The sequence below is a fragment of the Catharus ustulatus genome, chromosome 11 (genome assembly GCF_009819885.2).
Source record: "Catharus ustulatus isolate bCatUst1 chromosome 11, bCatUst1.pri.v2, whole genome shotgun sequence".
NCBI classification, from domain to species: domain Eukaryota; kingdom Metazoa; phylum Chordata; class Aves; order Passeriformes; family Turdidae; genus Catharus; species Catharus ustulatus.
The window spans coordinates 18418039-18437630 of NC_046231.1; the positions used below are offsets into that span (position 1 = coordinate 18418039).

General features: G+C 45.2%; 2 protein-coding genes across 3 annotated transcripts in view; one reads left to right on the forward strand and one right to left on the reverse strand.

Moving 5' to 3' along the window:
- Positions 1-1740: 1740 nt before the first annotated feature.
- KCNG4 (potassium voltage-gated channel modifier subfamily G member 4) lies at positions 1741-18200 on the reverse strand. Of its 2 annotated transcripts, none has more exons than XM_033069925.2 (4): positions 17768-18200; positions 16223-17013; positions 3158-3961; positions 1741-2476 (listed from the first exon to the last, which is right to left on the reverse strand). In XM_033069925.2, exons 2-3 carry the CDS (start codon positions 16961-16963, stop codon positions 3176-3178), a joined length of 1527 nt encoding a protein of 508 aa, XP_032925816.1. In that variant the 5' UTR covers positions 16964-17013; positions 17768-18200; the 3' UTR covers positions 1741-2476; positions 3158-3175. The 2 variants fall into 2 exon arrangements, with proteins under 2 accessions (XP_032925816.1, XP_032925817.1); XM_033069926.1 differs by lacking the exon at positions 17768-18200 and adding an exon at positions 17137-17204.
- The window catches only part of WFDC1 (WAP four-disulfide core domain 1), an 86306-nt gene continuing 80079 nt past the window's right edge, over positions 13366-19592 (forward strand). The window contains exon 1 of the mRNA XM_033069927.1: positions 13366-13578. The gene's annotated coding sequence lies outside the window, so the exon portion shown is untranslated. The remainder of the gene's footprint in view (positions 13579-19592) is intronic.

Sequence of the window (19592 nt, forward strand, 5' to 3'; positions counted from 1 at the left end):
GTTCAGCACATTTTGGGTTGTTTTTGGGAACTTAAATGGGGTTAAACACTTGACTGAGTCAGGGTTTGGGTTTGTGCCACTGTCCTCAGTCCCACCTGTGTGACAGAACCTGTTGGGCACAGAGCTGTTCCGAGCACTTGAGGAGAAAAAACAGTATTTCACCAAATACATCTTTAGAAAAATTCTGGTCTAATTTTATGTGCAACCATACTGAACTAACTCCTGTTTAACAAGGAAATTGTTACTTGGACATAAACAAATCAGCTGCCGTACCTGATTGTATCTCCAGAGTGTTTGTCAGTGGGAGAAGTGTTTTTTAAAAGCTGCAGCAATTCTGCTCAGGATTTGTGTCCCAGCAGCCACCAGGCAGCAGGAGCAAGCACTGATCTGGCACTGCCAACCAGAGCGGCAGAATCTCATGGGAAATTAGGGTGGCATGACCACACACAGAATTCTGGAGAGGTCTGGTTCATAGCCCAGACCAGGATTTTGTCTGATTTATCATCTCACTCTAGAGAATTGCCAGCCAGAAAAAATAATTAAAAAAAAAAAAAAAAGCTAATTGTGAAAAATAAAAAACCAGATGGACCTGTGCATAAACCAGCAGAAATTGCACATTTAATGGGGCAAATGTAAATGCCTGTCATCTCAATCAACTTGTTCCTCTTGTTGGAACATCCCTGTGAATAATCCGCTGCAGTTTCTCTGGTTTAAATCATAAGGCCAGTAGCAAGATAAGCCCAAGAGATTAATCCCAGCCACATCACCCCAGTTGTGCCTGGGATGTTCAGCTGTGCTTTTCTGCACTCCAGCTGTGCAGGAGGGAGGGAGCAGCCTGGCACCAAGGCTCCCAAATGCCTGCAGGGAGCTGCAGGGCTCTGCAGGTGCCTGGGTTTGGATGTCCAGGGGTGATGGGACAGTCCTGGAAGCGTCCCCAGGCTCCCAGTGGCACAGGAGAGGTGCCTGCCAAGAGCTGGCCCTGGTGAATGGCCATCCACTGAGCTTTGCCCCATCACAGGGATATGGGGACCTTGGCAACATTGAAGAAATGGGGTGATGAAAACTGAAAATCTGATGAAAAATTAATGTATGCCTTGGTTAATCTTGGTGCTGTGAGCTATAGCTGAAATTCAGCGTGTCAGAGCCCTGTGGGGATCAGGAGGGGTTTCACACACGGGCCCTGAGCACTCAGGTGTCTGTGCACACCTGTGTGACCTGTGTGGAGTTCACTGGCCACATTCAGCCCATCTAAAGGGTCAAACTGCACAAAACCACCCAGTCTGTCCCACCTCTGCAAAGCCCTGTTCCTTCCCTCTGGCTGTACATGGGTATCCCAAAAGGGGCAACTTCCATTCCCATCAGGAAATCACTCCCACTGCCTCTCTGGCAATCATTCCCCTCATTCTTTACTGTTTGTACCTTTGGATACTTCTGAGCCATCATCACATTTTCAAGAAGTCTATTTTTTATCTTTCTTCCAGAGAAACCATCACCATTCAACAAAAAATATAACACCAAGGCTTTTTGATATGGTCAGGTAGCTTGGGCTTTTTTTATTCCTCATTTTTATTTTAAATAATTATATGAAAAAGAAGTTTGAAGACTTTTGCTGTCTAGTATGATATGTTTACAGTCTGCAGACCACAACTGCATTTCAAGCAAATGCTCTTGCAAACAGTAAGTGTTTTATACAAAGCAGTGCAATTTGTTAGGTACAGATTGATCGTCTGGCTACAGGCAAACTTTGAAAGCTGTCACATACAGCGCTTTTATTTTAAGCTTGTTACTGGCTTTAAATACAGAACTCAGATTTGTATCTGAATGCCTGTGGATAAGCTGTGGATAACCACAGAAATAATGTGTCCTAATGCCTGGCTCAGGATGCTCATTGCAAGAACACTGGAAACTGAAAGGCAAATAAAATAACAAGTGTGCTTGTGCCAACAGCTGGTTTGTTTGTTACTCATTCAGTATTAGGTGTTCAGCAAGATGCATGAGTGGCAAAGTTTATTCTTAGTAGCCATAGAGGAGAATGAGCATTTATCACTGAATAAAGTCTGACATTTTACATTCTCCCAAGCTCCAGCTCCACGGGGATTTTTTGGAGCTGGCTCTGTTGGGTTGGCTGCTGCTTACACCTATGCCAGGAGAGAGGATGCACTGTAACCTATGGTGTTGCTTTGCTTTGTGTGTTTTGCTGACACACATGTGCCCATTCCTGTCAGGGGTTTTGGGAATGCCCCAGGCCAGGCCCAGGTGCCTGTGTGGATTTATCTGATGGGGTCTCCAGGCCCAGCTCCCTGTGTGGATTTATCTGATGGGGGATGCCAGGCTCAGCTCCCTGTGTGGATTTATCTGATGGGGACTCCAGGCTCAGCTCCCTTTGTGGATTTATCTGATGGCATCTCCAGGCTCAGCTCCCTGTGTGGATTTATCTGATGGGGGATGCCAGGCTCAGCTCCCTGTGTGGATTTATCTGATGGGGTCTCCAGGCTCAGCTCCCTGTGTGGATTTATCTGATGGGGTCTCCAGGTTCAATTCCCTGTGTGGATTTATCTGATGGGGACTCCAGGCTCAGTTCCCTGTGTGGATTTATCTGAGGGGGACTCCAGGCCCAGCTCTCTGATTGGATTTATCTGATGGCATCTCCAGGCTCAATCCCCTGTGTGGATTTATCTGATGGGGATTCCAGGCTCAGCTCCCTGTGTGGAGTTATCTGATGGGGTCTCCAGGCTCAATTCCCTGTGTAGATGTATTTGATGGGGGACTCCAGGCTCAGCTCCCTGTGTGGATTTATCTGATGGGGACTCCAGGCTCAATTCCCTGTGTGGATTTATCTGATGGGGTCTCCAGGTTCAATTCCCTGTGTGGATTTATCTGATGGGGTCTCCAGACTCAGCTCCCTGTGGGGATTTATCTGATGGGGTCTCCAGGCTCAGCTCCCTGTGTGGATTTATCTTCTGGGGACTCCAGGTTCAGTTCCCTGTGTAGATGTATTTGATGGGGACTCCAGGCTCAGCTCCCTGTGTAGATGTATTTGATGGAGACTCCAGGTTCAGTTCCCTGTGTAGATGTATTTGATGGGGACTCCAGGCCCAGCTCCCTGTATGGATTTATATGACAGAGACTCCAGGCCCAGCTCCCTGTGTGGGTTTATCTGCTAGGGATGCCAGGCTCAGTTCCCTGTGTAGATGTATTTGATGGGGGATGTCTGTCCCTCCAGGACCAGGCTGTCAGTCTCATTGAAGGTGTCACTCTCCCTGGAGCAGCTGCCATTCTTGGCCCGGCTCAGCCGCGACTGCAGCCGCTCGTGCTCCTTGCGCAGCTCGGAGTAGGAGTGGGAGAAGGTGTGGAAAATGGAGGTTGCAGGGAAGGACATGATGAGGATCCCGCTGAGGATGCTGCTCAGAGCCACCATCTGTCCCGGCACGCTGCGTGGCACCATGTCCCCGTATCCCACGGTGGTCATGGAGATGATGGCCCACCAGTAGGACGCGGGGATGCTGGTGAACTCCAGCACCCTGCCCGACTCGTTCTCAGCCAGGTACACCAGCGGGGAGAAGAGGGTGACGGCCACGCACAGGAAGAGCAGCAGCAGGCCGAACTCGCGGGTGCACTTGCGCACGGTGAGCCCCAGCGTCTGCAGGCCCAGCGAGTGCCGCGCCAGCCGCATCACGTACAGGATCCTCAAGGCACGCAGCACCCGCAGCACCAGCCCCACCTTCTCCAGGTACGTGTTGCTGCTCGGCCTGTCCTCCTCCTCGCTGGAGTCGTCCTCGGAGAAGATGAGGGAGGCGTAGTAGGGGGAGATGGCCACGAAGTCAATGATGTTCAGGGGGCCTTTGAAGAACTGACACTTGCTCCTGGCCTGGATGAAGCGCAGGCAGAACTCCAGGGAGAACCAGGCCACGCAGATGGTCTCGATGACAAAGATGTAATAGCACTTCTGGGAACACTCACCCTGGAAGTGAACAAAAGAAAGTCTTACAGCCTTATTTACCAAAATAGGGGTATTGGTCTATATTGATACTCAACTGTGATGGGCAAAAGACTCTCTAACAATTTAAAGTTACAAAGTGAATGTTTATTCAGCACTGGGCAGCAGTGTGGGGTAACCCCCTAATACACACTGCAAAATTACAGGTGGTCACAAAGTCTGTTTATTGACAAAAAGTTCAAACAAATACATATTCATAATACCAGCCCCTCCCATCCCTGCTTCCCATGGTAATTAGCTGGAATGGCTATTAAACAGCGTGGTTGGCTTCTTGAATTAAGTCTGGGCTCGTTTTTTGTGGGGAGGGGTCTTAGAAGGAGGAAGTAAGGTGAGTCTTCCCCACCCTGACCTTTTCTATCAATGACAATACAAATGGCTTTGGGGCAACTCCAGTTTTGCAAAGAATGAGTTTCTGGTTGCAATTGTTTGTGTTCTTTGGACCTAACTACTAGTTTCATCCTTTCCCATTGCAAGCACAGCTAAGTAATCAATTATTTAAGTTTCAGGTAACTATCTCAAGCCCAGTTTCTTTTAACTTTTAACTAAAATCCTAATTTCTTTAAGATTAGTGTTTCAAGCCAGTGGGGGATACTGGTGAAAGCCAGGGAAAGATGCAGCTTGGGTTGTGTTTGTTTGTTCTCCCTTGCACAGGGCCCTGCAAAGGACCACAAACACTTTTTTTTTTCCTAAGTTTAAAAAGGGGGACTTGTGGATGCTGTGGAGAGCTAAGGATAAAGAAACTTGAGTCTTTCTCAAGCTACTCAAAGCAAAACAGAAGAGAAATAATGAATAACAGAGATTAGCACCTGCTGTTGGCACAGGAGGATGCGTGGCAGAGGTGATGTTTGGGTGGAAGCATGTTTGCAATGGGTGTTGCCTTCCTCAATTGTCCCTATCCTCAATTCCACAATCTAGTCTATAAAAGTGTGATTGCTTCTTTAATAAATTGCTTTTCTTCTGCCTCTGAAGGAAGGCTCTGTAGTGACAAACCAGCACCCAAAAACACTGAGGGAGAAGCAATATGAATCTGCCTGAGTAGCAGGGATAAACAAAGCCCAGCTCACAGGCAGTGTGGCAGCTGTCCTTCAGTTGTGTACAGAGAATACTGAGCACATGAAATAGCTGAACAAACAGATCTACCAACCTGCCTCGTTTTACTGTGCTGCTTCTTCCAACATACCTGAATGAAACCTATCTATATCTAAAGCCTGGCATGCAGGCTGTAATTCCTGAATAATTCCCACTTTCTGCTGCACTTGGGAATAACAAGTCTTTTTGTGTATAGAATTGGCCAGTAGAGGTTCCCCCTCAGGAGTGTGTTTAACCCTGCCCAACCCTCAGAACAATTCAGCTCTGTAACACCACTTGGGGATTGTTCCTTTCTGCACAGTAAGCTGTCCAGCCCATATTTTACCCCTAAAATGAAACACCACAGAAGCTAATGAAGGCCTGGCCCTGGCAGGGCTCTGTGCAGGGTCAGGCTGTGGCTCCATTTGCACTCAGTGCTGAAGTGCATTGATGTTTGCAGAGCTGCTGACTGGGCTTGATGAGATTGCCTGCAATCAGCACTTGTGTTGTGCAGTGCTCACTCTTTCTGAGCCCTCAATTCTTTGTACAGTGCAGCCTGGGCTCTGCACAGACCTCACACCACTGATGTGGCCTCTCAATTATTCATTGCTCCCATCAAGACTTACTTAATTTTTTGTTAGCTGGGCTGAATTTCCAGTACATCTGTTATTTATTTGCCTTTAGACATTTGCAGGTGACATTGCTCTCAGATCATCATGGGGTTTTCCCTATCCCTTCCTTAGAAAATAGAAGAAAATAAATTTTGTTTGTGGCAAGGTTTAACCATTAAGATACATGGAGTCTTTTGAACTGAGTGTGAAGTTTCAAAATTTCAAGGTGTAGCAATGAAGAGACTGTTTTGGAGATTTTAAATTCCTGCCACCCTCAGTGACCTCAGTATTCCCTATGGAAATTTATATTTACTTAGTGAAGGCAATTTATGCTGTCAGCATAATGAGAACATGCTCATTGACTTCACATTGGGAGATGGATTTCATCCCAAGAGTTTGTATGTGAATGTTTTATACATTAGGAACATTTGTATATATTATGGAATGCACCTGACTTGATTTATGTAGAATATCCCTCTCTAATGCCAGTCTCTTCTAACATTCTTCATCCTTTTGAATATCCTGTTCAAAAGCAGCAAATACTGAAATAAGGGGGGTGGGAGTGAGGAGAAGGAAATATCAAGCACCAAAGCCAACTTCTGTTTTTCCCAGTAGTTTTGAGGATTTTTACACCTCAGTGTTTTATGTTGCTCTCAGAACTGCTGTCCAAAAAGAGGCAGAACACATTGCCTTCAGATATCTGTTCTCACCAAAATACTGATACCCCTGTGTCAGTGTGAGATTTCAATTTATTTTTTTTTGCCACCACATTCCATCACAGACTTTCAGTATGGCCCAAATACCCTGGTCCATTTTTTCCTAAATATCCAATAAAGAAATCTCTTTATGACACAACAACTTCTCAAAAATTCCTCTTTCTGAACAAACCAGGCACATTTGGATATTCTGGTGTTCAGCACCTGCCAACACAAACCACAACAAACTCCCTCCCTTGACCTCACCATTAACTAGAGTAGAATTCTGGGGTTTTATTTCCAGATCTTGGAGACAAATTTGCACTGAGCTCTCTCTCCTCCTGCTGCAGTTTTGCTCATGGTGGAGTGGGAGCTCTGAAATCTCCAGGCTGGTGCTGATTGTGAGCAAGAGGGGAAGATGAGGTTTTATTTATAAATGACCACAGCATGTTTTGGGAGGGCTTTTTCAACAAAACCATCAGACTTCAATCTGTACTCAGCCTGTCACTGACTTTGATGGGAGTTATGACAGGCCCAGCAGTGAGTATGTAACTCTTTATACTTTATTCATCCTGCAGATTTACTTTTCAACAATGCAAGAATTTATCAGGATTTATGGAACTTGCCTCCAGCAGAAATTCTACAACCTGTGATATTAATGTAATAAAATGAGTGCCTGGTATTGATCTTCTGTATGAAATGGGCATTTGGCTCAGCAATGAATGAAACAATATTTTGAGTGTAAAAAGATATTTACTGAGCCTGGTGCCTGAAATATTGAGTGGTTTCTTAGATTTATAAACTACCTCAAAGAAGCAAAGGAGTTGTTTCATACTCCTCTACCACCAGAGATAGTCAAAAATTCAAACTTCCTTTTGATTATCCCCCTCTGGTGTATAAGAGAGTGGCTTATTTTCTGTCTTTTCTTATGTGCTGGAGTTTATGGTGTTACAGTGAGATTGCTCATTTTAGGATATTTCTGTTAAATTCTCCTTAAATAGGAAAAAAAATGTAGGTTCATAATAAAATAGAAGAACATTATTATTGATTCCAGTCAACCCAGTTCCCTCAGCAGCCAGAGGAAATGGGTGCCCAGGGCAACTCTCCTGGATTCTGTTTTCCTCTCACAGGATCCCAGAAAGGTTTGAGTAGAAGGGACCTTAAAGACAAGGCTGCTTCAACCTGGCCTTGGATACTTCCAGGGATGGAGCAGCAAAAAAGAAATTTATTCACTAATTGTGAATTCCAGCTAAATGTGCTTGAGATATGTGCCACTCACAAGGCAAAAAGAGATAAATTTCCCAGCCTTTTAGTTTGCCAGGAAACATTAATTAAAGTGTAATGACTTGTAGGATAACAAACAAAATCAGATCCCAGAGCTGTGCAGCACTAGCTTAACTTACAACAGATATAAATCTCATCTAGTGAAAATAATATCTTTACATGCATCAGTAATTCTAGTTATGCCCAGAGAGACTGAAACAGAATTTCCCCTGAAGAATATATCTGTCATCTCTCCATGCGGGTTTCCAGATGCTGCTCACTTTTTAAAATACATTGTAAACAAGAAAAAACTTTATTATCATTGAATAACTGTATGACACCACCAAGGAACTATTGTCATTCCTTCAGGGTCTGCTCTGTGCTCTTCATTTGAGTCCCACCTGCCTGCATTCTAAGACAATTGATAATTAAAATATCCTTTGGAAAACTTGTTCTGAGCCATTACCTGATCCACCAATTATTTTCCACTGCCAGAGATTTACCCCACTCCCTTTTGCAGTGGGTATTTACCCTTTATTCCTTCTTAATCTGAAGTACAACGAGGAAAGAAATCCTGTTATTCCCATTACATTGGGAGTGCAGCTGTGTGAGGATAAAATTGGTTTGGTACCAACTCTCTGCCCTGGGTGTGACTGACTCTAAGTGGAAGTTTATTGGCAGCAATCTGAGCCTGTTTTCTGTGGTGTGTAATTTGGGATTTCCCACAATCTATAAACCTCTGGGAGGCAAAACAAGCTAAACTACAGCATTTCCTGTGATCTTCCTGTGCTTGCCAGGGAGCTCTGCTCGGGATGGTGTTAGTGATTTCAAGTGTTTATTGTTTCAAACGATCTATTCCCAAGTTAAATAGCAAAAGTTCCCCCAATGCTTGTAGAACACTTTGCTAATAAGCACAGCTTGAACAGTGTCTGGATTATTTCAGAACCATATCTTATTTCCAGAGCTGTAGAGTGGAAATCAATGTGTACCTCAGCACAAGGTAATGCATGTTGCTTACACAGCACACTTGTGAGAAAGGAATCTCATGTTATTTATGAACCCAAGCTGATAAAAGCCCTTGAACCCAGCTAGAAGTCATGACTGAACCCCTGTATGCAAACACTGCTATTCCCAGGGCATGTTTATGGCAGGCAGCTGGCTCATCACCATAAAACAATTGAGCAGTGGGCTGAAAGGATGTGAGCAGTGATCCCTCCTGAGGAAAGGCTGTCCTGGTGCTCTGTGACCCACACATCACAGAGCCAGAGCCAGGCAGGGAAGATCAGACAGCAAATGCTCCATCCTATTGGAGTCTAGAGGAGTTTCCCTGAACACAGGACCTGCTCACCCCTCTGCAGTGGAAGGACAGGCTGCCAGAATGTCACTGTACCTGGCTCCGTGGCTGGTGCAAGGTCAAGGTTCAATTCTGCTAAATTTGTCCTGGCAGGTGCAGGTTTTGTTTGGCACAGCCAGGTTGTTGCTCAGATCCCTCCTGTGATCACACACTGCTCTGTGGACAGAGGCCAGTGTCCAGCAGAGTGGCAGCAGATGGGATCAGCCTGTCCTGTGTGCCTGACCTGCCTTCTGCCAGCCTGGGCTGTCCAGCACTTATCCCAGCAGGACTGCTCTTCCTGCAGCCCGGCCCTTTGGCCAAAACCAGCCAGCCTGAGTGTGGGATTGAGATGTAAAACTGGGGAATTTCCCTCTCTAAGCCCAAGGTTGCCATTTCCTGGGTGGGGGGGTTGTTTTCCAACCTTTTGCACTTCTCAGTCATACCTGAGTCTGAGCAGCTCCCTCTGTGTGAAAAACACCAACTAATGGGATGGTGTGAAAACAAGCTTTGGTTCTTTTCCTTGCCTGCCCACAGACCCAAGGCAGTGGGAGAGGCTGCAGGTCTAGAGAAGGGTTAGGAAGGAGCAGAGGCAGAACAAGACCTGGGTGGAGGGAACTGAGCTACCCTGCTGGCTCCAAGCTGTTCTTATCCCGCTGGCAGCTGGAAATGAGCAGATCCAGGGCAGAAATCCCTTTTGGCTGTGAAGTGAAGGCTTGGTTAGGAGATGTGGTGCCAGTGCAAGCTGCCTGCATACCTGAGCTCCGGGATGCAGCTGCAGTGCTGCAGGTACTGCTGAATCACTGCGGCCGCATTGACGCTGCTATTTGAATAATTAAACCACGCTCTGCTGAATCAAATGATGGCGAGGGAGAGCTTGAAAACCCCGTGTTATGGATCACATCAGCACTTGGATTGATGGTTTCAGCCCGATGCAATAAAATCAGAAGGTTACAGCCTGCTGAGAAAGAGACTCTAACCTGATTTAGGGAATGATGAGCTTGTTAAAGCAGTGCTGCATACTCTGAGAGCACAATGAGCTCCCACTTGTTCTACTTGATGGGAAAGAAGCCTGGACTTAGGATAACAATTATTATAACTACAACATTTGAGGAAACTAAACTAATATTGGTATTGCATTAATGTGGACATTAGAAAGAACAGAGAAAGAAGTTAATGCTCTGTGTCCAGTAAATAATTATCCCCTCTGAGGCAGAAGTGTACCCAAAATAAAATGTTACAATTAACTTTTAAACTTGGGTCCTTAGTCTGCAAACACTGTGAGAGTCAGTCTGAAGAATCTGAATTTGACTTAAACCAGCTGGTGACTCCAAAGTGTTGGTATTAGAAAGATGTGAAAGAGTAAACTCTTTCCTGTTTTTCTAACATGGAATCTTAAAGACAATTTGTAACTGTGAAGAACAGGACAGTCAAAATGACAAGGAATTCATCTGGACTTGGCAGGATAACCTTCAACTGGCAGTTTTGCTGCTGGTCAAAGCATTGTGCCTGTTTCTGTTTTTTTGTTTCTTTTCTCACTGCATTGCAAATTCTTCAGAGCAGAAATTCCTTCTCATTATAACTCTGGAGTACAGGGGTTCCCAAATAAGGTTGAATCTGTTTTAAGGGAAGACACTGGTGCTAATGAGAGGGGCTGACACTGTGGGAAGAACTTGCAGGATTAGTATCAAACAGAGTTTTCCTTTCTCCACGAAAGGGAACACAAATCTTCCTAAGCATTTATTAAACACCCACCTGTGCTGAGCAGGCTTCTCTAACTATTACAACCCTGAAAGCAGCAAGAGGGGAAAGAAATCCTGATTCCCAGTGAGGAACACACGTGCTGGCCCCCTGCACAGCTGTTGGTGCCCTCCCAGTGCAGAACAGCTGGAACAGCTGGAACAGCTGGGTGTCCCCCAGGATGGCGTGCAAAGCTCGCTGCCTTGGCTGCTGGGACACAGCCAAAAGGGGATGAACATAAGGCAAACCAATAATGTCTAATTGTGCTTTCTGAACCCTGGACACTGGCTTTGGAGAGCCAGGCAGGATGCATTCCCTCCCTGAGGGTCAGCAGTTTGTGCAGACGTTTATTTGGTGTGGCAGGGGCGAGCCAGGGCACAGATGGGCAGCACTGAGCACCCCACAGTGCCCTTTTGGCTTCAGGGATGGGAATTTTATCAGTGTTGTACATCACAGACTCAGGGCTGAACTGGGCAATTCTGGGTGGGGATGCCTGGGGAAGGGTCACTGATAATGTGGAACTCTGAAATCAGGGTCCTAACACAGCAGTGTGATTTCAAGGTCAAAGCTCCTGGTGTTTCTGACCTCAAAAACAGGCAGATCCCACAAAGCAATAATTTACAAATATATATCAAAGTCCCAGGCTCGAATATTCTGATTTTTGTTTAATGGCTTCTCATTTAACCTTTCTTCAATCATTATTAATTTAACTAATTCAGCCCATGAAGCACACAAATTATCTGGGTTCTATTATGCTGAGTGCACCTAGACCAGGAGGTTTTTGGTGCTCCAGTGAAGCACATTTTCCTACTTTCCTTGCTGATCAAAACAGTCAGAAAAAATCAGAATTGCACTGGGTGCTTGGACAGTTTTAGAGAGGGATTGTCTGCAGAAAGGGACCTGATAAGAACCCAGAATAAAGTGCTTGAGCTGATGCAATAAAGCCAAAGCACATTCAAATTTATTTTGTTCCAAGTAATTTCAAGTCATATGTATATGGCTATATATTTATAGATAGGCATGTATACATATGCCTTTATAGTCTTACACTTTAAATGAGCATTTCATTTTCTTTCTCTTCACAGTAAGGCAAATAAATTTGGTTTTTTTCCCCTGTAAAATAAAATTATTCCAGTTTTAAGGAAAACCTGTTTCTTGGCAGTTTCCCCCAGTGTGCAAGCTAAATATTCTTTAGTTTCATATAGAAAACTTCATCAACATCAAGCATTGAAAAACTAATCAGGGCCTCTACAATAATGGTGTAGAATAAAAAAAAATTAAAGTGGTTCTATATGTTAAGTACTGGATTCTCTTCATCTGTTCATATTTTCTGAATTCTAAGTGCAACCAGAGACTGGAAACTTACTCTCTTAAAAGGAACTTGATTTTCACATCACCAAGTGATCCCAAGAAAAGAAGCTTAAAAAAAAAAGAGTATTCTGTGTTTCAGGATGAAACCTTCACATGAAACAAGAGTGACTTTTGTTTCATTAGGTCCTATAAAATACCTAAAGCAATTCCAAGCTTCTCAAGAGCAAACACAAAAATTAGTAGTAGGAAGGTCAGGGAATGGAAATATCTGGGGGTTTTCCTCCCCCTGACCTTAATTTGCTGCCTTCCTGAAGTACAGACCTTGCTGGGGCCTTTCTGCTGAGTCATGTCCCTAGAGGATGCCAAGTTTTGGGACTCATTAAATGAAATATCTTGTCCTAAGGAAAGTCCCAAGAGTCCTTCAAAGTGCTCTCCCTCTCCAGGCCCTTCTGCAGTGGTTTTATCCCAGAACTTTCTGCTGTAATTATGGTTTTTTTTTTTTCTTTTGGGTTAGATGTGCTGAGCAGAGGTTGTTTCAGTGCCCCCTCTTAGATCCTGATTGTAACTCTTAAGTGGGACTGGGACTTTCAGGAGTTTTGATGGGTCTGTCCTGTCCCTGGTGGGATGATCTGAATTTCTACATTTGAAGGTGATGCTGGTGGATTTTGTCACTTCAGCTTTCCTGCCCTGTATGCTTGGTCTCCAGATTTACAGTTCTCTCAAGCTGCTGTTCAGATCAATAACAGATTTCCTCACCTCTAAATTTGCCTTTTTTTCTATCTCTACGTGCCTTGATTGCTGCATGTTGAGGATATTAAATCTGCTTTTTTACCAAAGACAGTTTGAGCTCATAAAGAACTGATGCAAATACCATAGACAAGGATATACTGCCCCTGGAGAATGTGATAATTCTGTTGTTTCATTCCTAAATAACACAACCTTGTTACTGATGACTCCTCTTTCCTTAGCCTCATAAATGAAAAAAACATTTGTATATTTATTTCATGGCCACACTCAAACCTGAGCTGTTCCTTTGCTACTCTACATTTTCACTGAACTTTTTGCTCACCCTTCACCTGGGACTGTTCTCTCTGGGCTGGGATTCACAGCATGTGCATAAATGATACAAACTTACAGAAATGTTCTCCTAAATCTCTGTGGGTATTTTTTCATGAGGAGGTTGAGGTTCCTCAGTGGATTTGGGGTATTCTGGAGCGTGTTGCCTATAACAACTCCTCCTTTATTTCACTCTTTGCTGCATTCCCAGCTCTCAGCTCCCATCCCCTCTGCTGCCCCTGGCGATTTGATGGTCCTTCCCTCCCCTCTGGTTGCCAGGGTGACTGCCAGGGTTTCCCTGATGCAGATGCTCCCTCCTGGCTCCCTGCCATCCCTCTCCCGGAGACACAGCCGGGTTTTCACTTCCCCTCGCCCTGGTTCCCTCCTGGTTGCTCTCCTGCCTGCCCAGGAGCTTCCCTCCCTTCTGAGCACACCTGGCTCAGCAGCTGCTGGCAGGAGAAGGGATCTGCTGTGCCTGCAGGGTGGGATCAGCAGCCTCTGAGCCAAGTGAGTCCAGTGCAAGTCACCTTGCATTATTTTCCTTGTTTTTTTGCTTTCTTTTTTTGACTCTGATCCTTCTCGAGCTGGAGTGCAGCCAGTTTTTACTCTCTCAAGGTGGCTGTGATGAGGAGGAACAGGACCCTAGAGTGGTACATGTGCAGCAGAGGTAAAGCCTTCTTTGTCTGTTTTTCAGAATGGGTGCTATGGATAAATTCAATTTCCAGTGTTACTTTTAAGGACATTTACTCAGAGTTTTTGCCAAGCTTTAACTCAGAATTGAATAAACCTCACGAGAGGGCATCTTTGAATTCAGGTGTGGAAATTCAGGTTGTTCAGAAACTTTGTGAAGGAATTTGACTGTTTCCTGTCACTGAGCAAACAGGTATCAAATCATCTTTGTGTTTAGCCCAAAAAGCAAAAATTTCAGGTCCTGCATGCCTGTCTCAGGTAAATGTGGCCCCATTTTGGAATCACTCTCTGAGGTCAGTGAACAGTTCTGAGTTACAAATCAGTGGAGAGTTGATTTTATTAAGTATGACTCAGCTGCAGCCAAGAACTCCTAATTTTAGTTAATTAACTTCATGGAGTTATTTGTCCAGCTCTAGTTAAAATGCTCTTTTGAGATCCCAGTAATGAAATCTTAGTTGTTGCAGGCTAAGAATTTGAGGATGAAAATTTAGGGATGCCAAAACTGCTTGTTAGTAGTTCAGATTCTCTGCTTTTCCACAAGGCATGAATATTTTGTCTCATATACTCCCCTGTGTTTCCTGTGGCAGAACATCACATAATTCAAAGAACAGGACTTTTAATACTCTGTATTCTGGGGCACAATGACAAAGTGCATTAGGCTGGTGCTGTAAGTGTAAATTATGGAATGTTTCCAAATATTTGGACAAATGTGGTTCTTTCCTCAAGTTCATCCTTCATCCTCTCCCCTGCACTTGAAGCAATCCATCTTTTGAGCTTGTTTCGAGGCAGTTTGCTTGTTTTTAAAGTACTGATACATATGCAAATCTCTAAGTAGTAATGTCATCCTTGTTTTATAGGAAACCCAGGAACAGCAGCTTCACTGCAGCTCCCAGACACACTTATAACCCTCAGCATGCTTTTCTTTCTAACTCAGTAAATTATTTTTAAAACACACAACCCCTTATGAGCTCTGCTCATGTGCTGGTTCTTTTGCATGGACTTATTTATCAAAGCTTTTCCTGCAGTGGTTGGAAAATGAAGATAAAAGCATTGAACCACTTCCATTAACAAAGTTAGTAGGATGCACTTGCTGGAGCAGAGTTTGTGATGTTTGTACATCGAGCTGGAAGAAGGATGTTCTGTATTTAAAGTATTCCTTGGAAGAAGCACTGGAACAGTGTTAAGAGTGAACACAGTTTTTCCCTTTTTTTTCAGCCAAAAAGTAATAGCTGAGGAAGGCTGTAAGAGCAGCAGGTTTATTCCTGACAGGTTAGAGCCCTCTTGGGCAAATGGAAGTCAATATTCAAGGGGTTAAAATGGAGCAGGGAATGATCTCAGATTTCAGCCTCCTGTGCAGTCCTCAGTTTTATCCAAAGACATCAAATATCAGGACCTATTTTAACCATGACAAGGCTGATTTGACCAATGGCTTGAGCAGTAAAATACATACAGATTTTTGTAGTGTGCACACCAGGCTGTGCTATAAATATAAAAATGACTTTATTCATCAATATATGACACTCAGAGGGATGTCTTGTCTTACAGCAGGGGTTGGGGCAGGGGGTTTATTTGACACAGATTTCCTCAGCACTTTTGGAAGGGCAATTTGCAAATGAAATGCAGGATTCATTACAGAGATTAGTCAAGGTTATGTGATGAATTTGGATGTTGCCACATCTGAAATAACTTTGGATTCTCACTTTTTCTCTGGTCTATTATTACAAAAAATAAATCTTTTAAATGCTGAAATATTTACAGCAATGTTATAGAGAAGATCCTTCATGTGTGATACAGGCTTGATTTATTTGTCCTGAATTAATGTGGGTGAGTTCTTTGGGAAGGGTTTAAATGCAGTTAGCAGTTCAGATAGAATTTGGTATTGCTTCTACAATATGTACATACATATGGGGCAAATACAGAATTATCTTAGCATGGAATTGAGATTTTTGGAAGCACAGCTTTTATGTATCAGCATGTGCAAAAATACTTCATCTGCCTCTCATCCTTCAATCTTTATGCAACTACTGAAATGTAATGTGTAAAAATTAATGAATATTTCTCCCTGAAACTTTTATCACAAGGAAATATACCCAGCTGTTTTAAAAGTAAAGATATCAGAGGAAAACATTTCTGTGTCCAAAGGAGAGATTGCCTGTAATTAGAGAGTGAAGCATCTTGAGAACTCCACAATGTCAGTTTGAGAGTCTCAGGGCTAACAAGTTAATCTTACACTGGCAGCTGCTTCTCAAGAAGGAAAACCTGCCCTACACTGGAGAGCTGAAATACTTGCTTTGTCCAAAAGCTTTCCTGCGTTTTAGCTAAAAATCAGTATAATATTTGTTCCCATTGTTCTTAACACGATATCACTTGAAAATGACAGAACTAATCTGAGCCCTTGCTGCGTTTCCTGTCACAGACTGTGCCATAAATCTGTGGTTAGACCCGTTAAGGACTGACTTACCCTGTCCTCTTCAGCTCTTAAGTCCGGCATTGTGCTCACACAAAGGCTGATAGCTGTGGTGGCCACAAAGAGGATGGAGAGACAAGCAAAGACTTTGCCTGGCAGTCCTGACTGCGGGTTCTCCACCATATCTCTGAGTCTGTTCATGAACTGCCCAAATTTGGTTTTCTCATCCAAGACACACGAAGCTTCCTTGCTCCTCCGGAGCTCCTCTTCCTTGCGGATCTCGGCCAGCTCCTGCAGTTTCTGGAAGAGTTTCCGAAAGCAGCAGTTCTCCAGGTTGGATTCCTCAATGCCCCAGTACCTCAGCTCCTCCTGGAAAGACAAGGCACACATGTCTCTCAAGAGCATCAGCTTCCCTGCTGCTAGGAAGCTGACAATCATCCCAAAAGCGTTGGGGTTCCTGTCGAAGAAGAACTCGTGCGTGTCTTCGTCGTAATCGTCACACAGCTGGATGATTTCCTCGTAGCTGCTGCAAAGCTTTAGTTTGCTCAGTCTGGTCAGGGGAAACTCATCCAAAGTGCTCCAAGGCAGCAGGTACTTGATGCCTCCAACGTTGATCATGATCTCTGTCTTTAGGTCGGCTGCACACACCTGGTCAGGGCGGTAAATCCTCCTGGCTCTCTGGTAATGGACCCCCTTGACAGAAGGGGTTTCCACGCAGATGGGAAGGAGGTGGCTCAAGGAATCGCAGGAGTTGTAGCTATAGTCTTGGTCACTGCCTCTGGAGAGAATAGGCATCTCTAGGAGTTCTCACCGGGACATCCAGAACGGCATCAGAGCAGGGGGATCTGTCAGGGAGACACGGGGAGGAGGAGAAAACATAGCAGAGGTTACTGCAAGAGAAAAGGTGCTCGCAGCCACTTTCCTCAGCCACCAAATTAACGAGTGCCTGTTTTGTAAGTAAAAGTCACCTCTGTGCCGGCTCCTGAAGGCTGCAGCCCGTGAATGAGCTTTGCTTTGCAGCCTCATTGGTTGTCTGGCAACACCGGCACGGAGCTCCAGCCTCATTCATAATTATCGCTGCTATCACTGCTCCTGCCAGCCCGAACGGGAGCACCTCGGGCTCTCCTCCCTCGCATTGGGATTCTCCGGTCCTTGCCGCTTCGCTTTCTTATTTCTATAAACCCAAAACCACGCGCTAACTCAACTAAGCTGCTTAATAGTTATTAGAGACGGAGCGTTAATGACCTGCCATGGACTGGATGCGAAGTTCTAATTGCTTTAACTGGACTGCTCAGACTGGGATTCCTCCCGCCCGTGCTGCCTCTCGGGGATTGCGACCATTAGCTGGGAGAGGGTTTTAAATCATGGCTATTGTGATCAACCCGGCCTCGAGCCGCCGCAAATTACTGAGAAGTTCCAGGGGAACCTTTGCCCACCGCGGGGAAAACTTTGTGCAGCAGGCAGAAAGTGTTTGTTCATCCCGGAGCGACAGAAACCCTCCCTCCTCCTTCCAGGCACAAACCCCTGGCTTTGCCCGGAGATGAAAACCCACTTTTTTTAGCGAGATGCTAACCCTGCGAGGAAAGTTTTCCGCCTTACCATGGGAGCAGGGCAGCTCCGGGAGGCAGGCTGCCCCGCAGGTGATGCTCACATCCCGCACACGGAGCTGCTGGGGGGACCAGCATCCATTCCATGGAAAATCCCTGGAGCACTCCGCAGCTGCCCGTCCCTTCCCTCTTCCTCCTTCTCGTCTTTCCTGGAAGTGGAAAGCAGCCGTGAGTGTTGATGTAACATATGTTGTGCTAAGGGATGCTCAGCCAAGGTGTTCTGGGGGCAGCTCCTCTCCTGAGCCTCGCTGGTGGAGAGCTGGTGGATCCTGCCCTCTCCCTTCTCTCCTCTCTTTCCCCCGGGACTGTCAATGTTGTCCTGGAAGAGGAGGGGAGAGGGAAGGGGGAAGGGCTTAGCAATAATCCTTCCAGCATCCCTCCGTGCATCCAGCAGGCAGCAGGCAGCAACTGGGTAAGAACATGGAGTACAAGTTCCTGGCTAATGAGGTTTAATAATCAGTAAATTCTGGCAAATCTACTTAATAAAACAATTTCAGTCTCTATTAACTCCTTCTATCATAGTCATGCTACAGTCACTTGGTCTGGAGAAACCACTTAAATTTCCCAGCAGCATTTTCCGTGACCTGAGTCCCTCTGGAAACTGGGATTTGCTCTTTAAAATCCCTGGGTGGAAAGGGGAATTTGTAGGGTCCAACTGGCATTTGCTCTTTAAAATCCCTGGGTGGAAAGGGGAATTTGTAGGGTCCAACTGGGATTTACTCTTTAAAATCCCTGGATGGAAAGGGGAATTTGTAGGGTCCAACTGGGATTTACTCTTTAATATCCCTGGATGGAAAGGGGAATGTGTAGGGTCCAACTGGGATTTGCTCTTTAAAATCGCTGGATGGAAAGGGGAATTTGTAGGGTCCAAGGATGCTGTTCCTCAGCATTCCTTGGGCTGTTTGGGAAGTGCTTTCTTTCCATAAAAGAAAGGACTTCTGCCTCTCTTTTCCAGTTCTGCAGTGCTTTTCCAACAGCCAAGAACTTTTTCCTTTTCTCTTCACAGATGATGGGAAATCAAACCTTATCATTTTCTCACTTTGCTCATGCATGGCTGCAGGGAGCTGTAATGCTGGGTTCTGCAGTTGGGATGGCACAGATTTCACACAAATTCAGTTTGCTTGGCCTCAGTCAGAGGGTCCAGAACACCTGGGGTGGGGTCTGTGGATGAGTCCCCTCTGTGGGGATCCCCAGGCAGGGAGAAAATCCTTGGCTTGTGTGGCTGAAGGCTCAGAGGTGAATCCTGTGAGAACCTGTGGGATTTCAATGTCACACCAGGAGTGAGATGGGGACAGAGTGCAGTGCTCCTGAGCCCTGTGCTGTGTGAGGGGCTGGTGCAGCCCTGAGCTGCTGCTCCTCAGCTCTGAATCAGCCCTGAGCACAGCTCTGGCACAGCCTAGGGCACACAGCCTCTGCTAATTGGGCTTTTGGGGCACATCTCTCCGGGCCCACGTGGTGCCCACAAGATTAACTTCTTATCAGGCTTCACCGCTGGGGTTTGCACTCAAACCCTAATTATGCCATCCTCAGAGAAAGACCAGAGAGGTGCCTGAAGGTGCAGAGTTCTGGGAGCACGGCTCGGAATCATTGAAATCCCAGCACCTCTGTGCAGGACGCAGCTTGCTCTGCCCATCAATCTTTCTTATGGATTATTTCTGTGCTGAAAAAAATAAACCTATTCTAATTAACTTTGGATGGATTGTTTCACAAAAGGATAAAACCAATTAGCATTTCCTTCCTACCTTGTGAATCCCTTGCATGGTGCTGTTAAAGGTGATTTTTCTGAAGGAGCAGACAAGAAGGTGAATCAATTCAAA

Bases quoted from the DNA above. Each gene is read 5' to 3' on its own strand.
- KCNG4 (XM_033069925.2), bottom strand. From the start codon at position 16,963: ATGCCTATTCTCTCCAGAGGCAGTGACCAAGACTATAGCTACAACTCC. The intron at 3,962-16,222 runs GTAAGTCAGTCC...GTTCACTTCCAG, and splicing joins TAAGAGCTGAAGAGGACAGG to GGTGAGTGTTCCCAGAAGTG.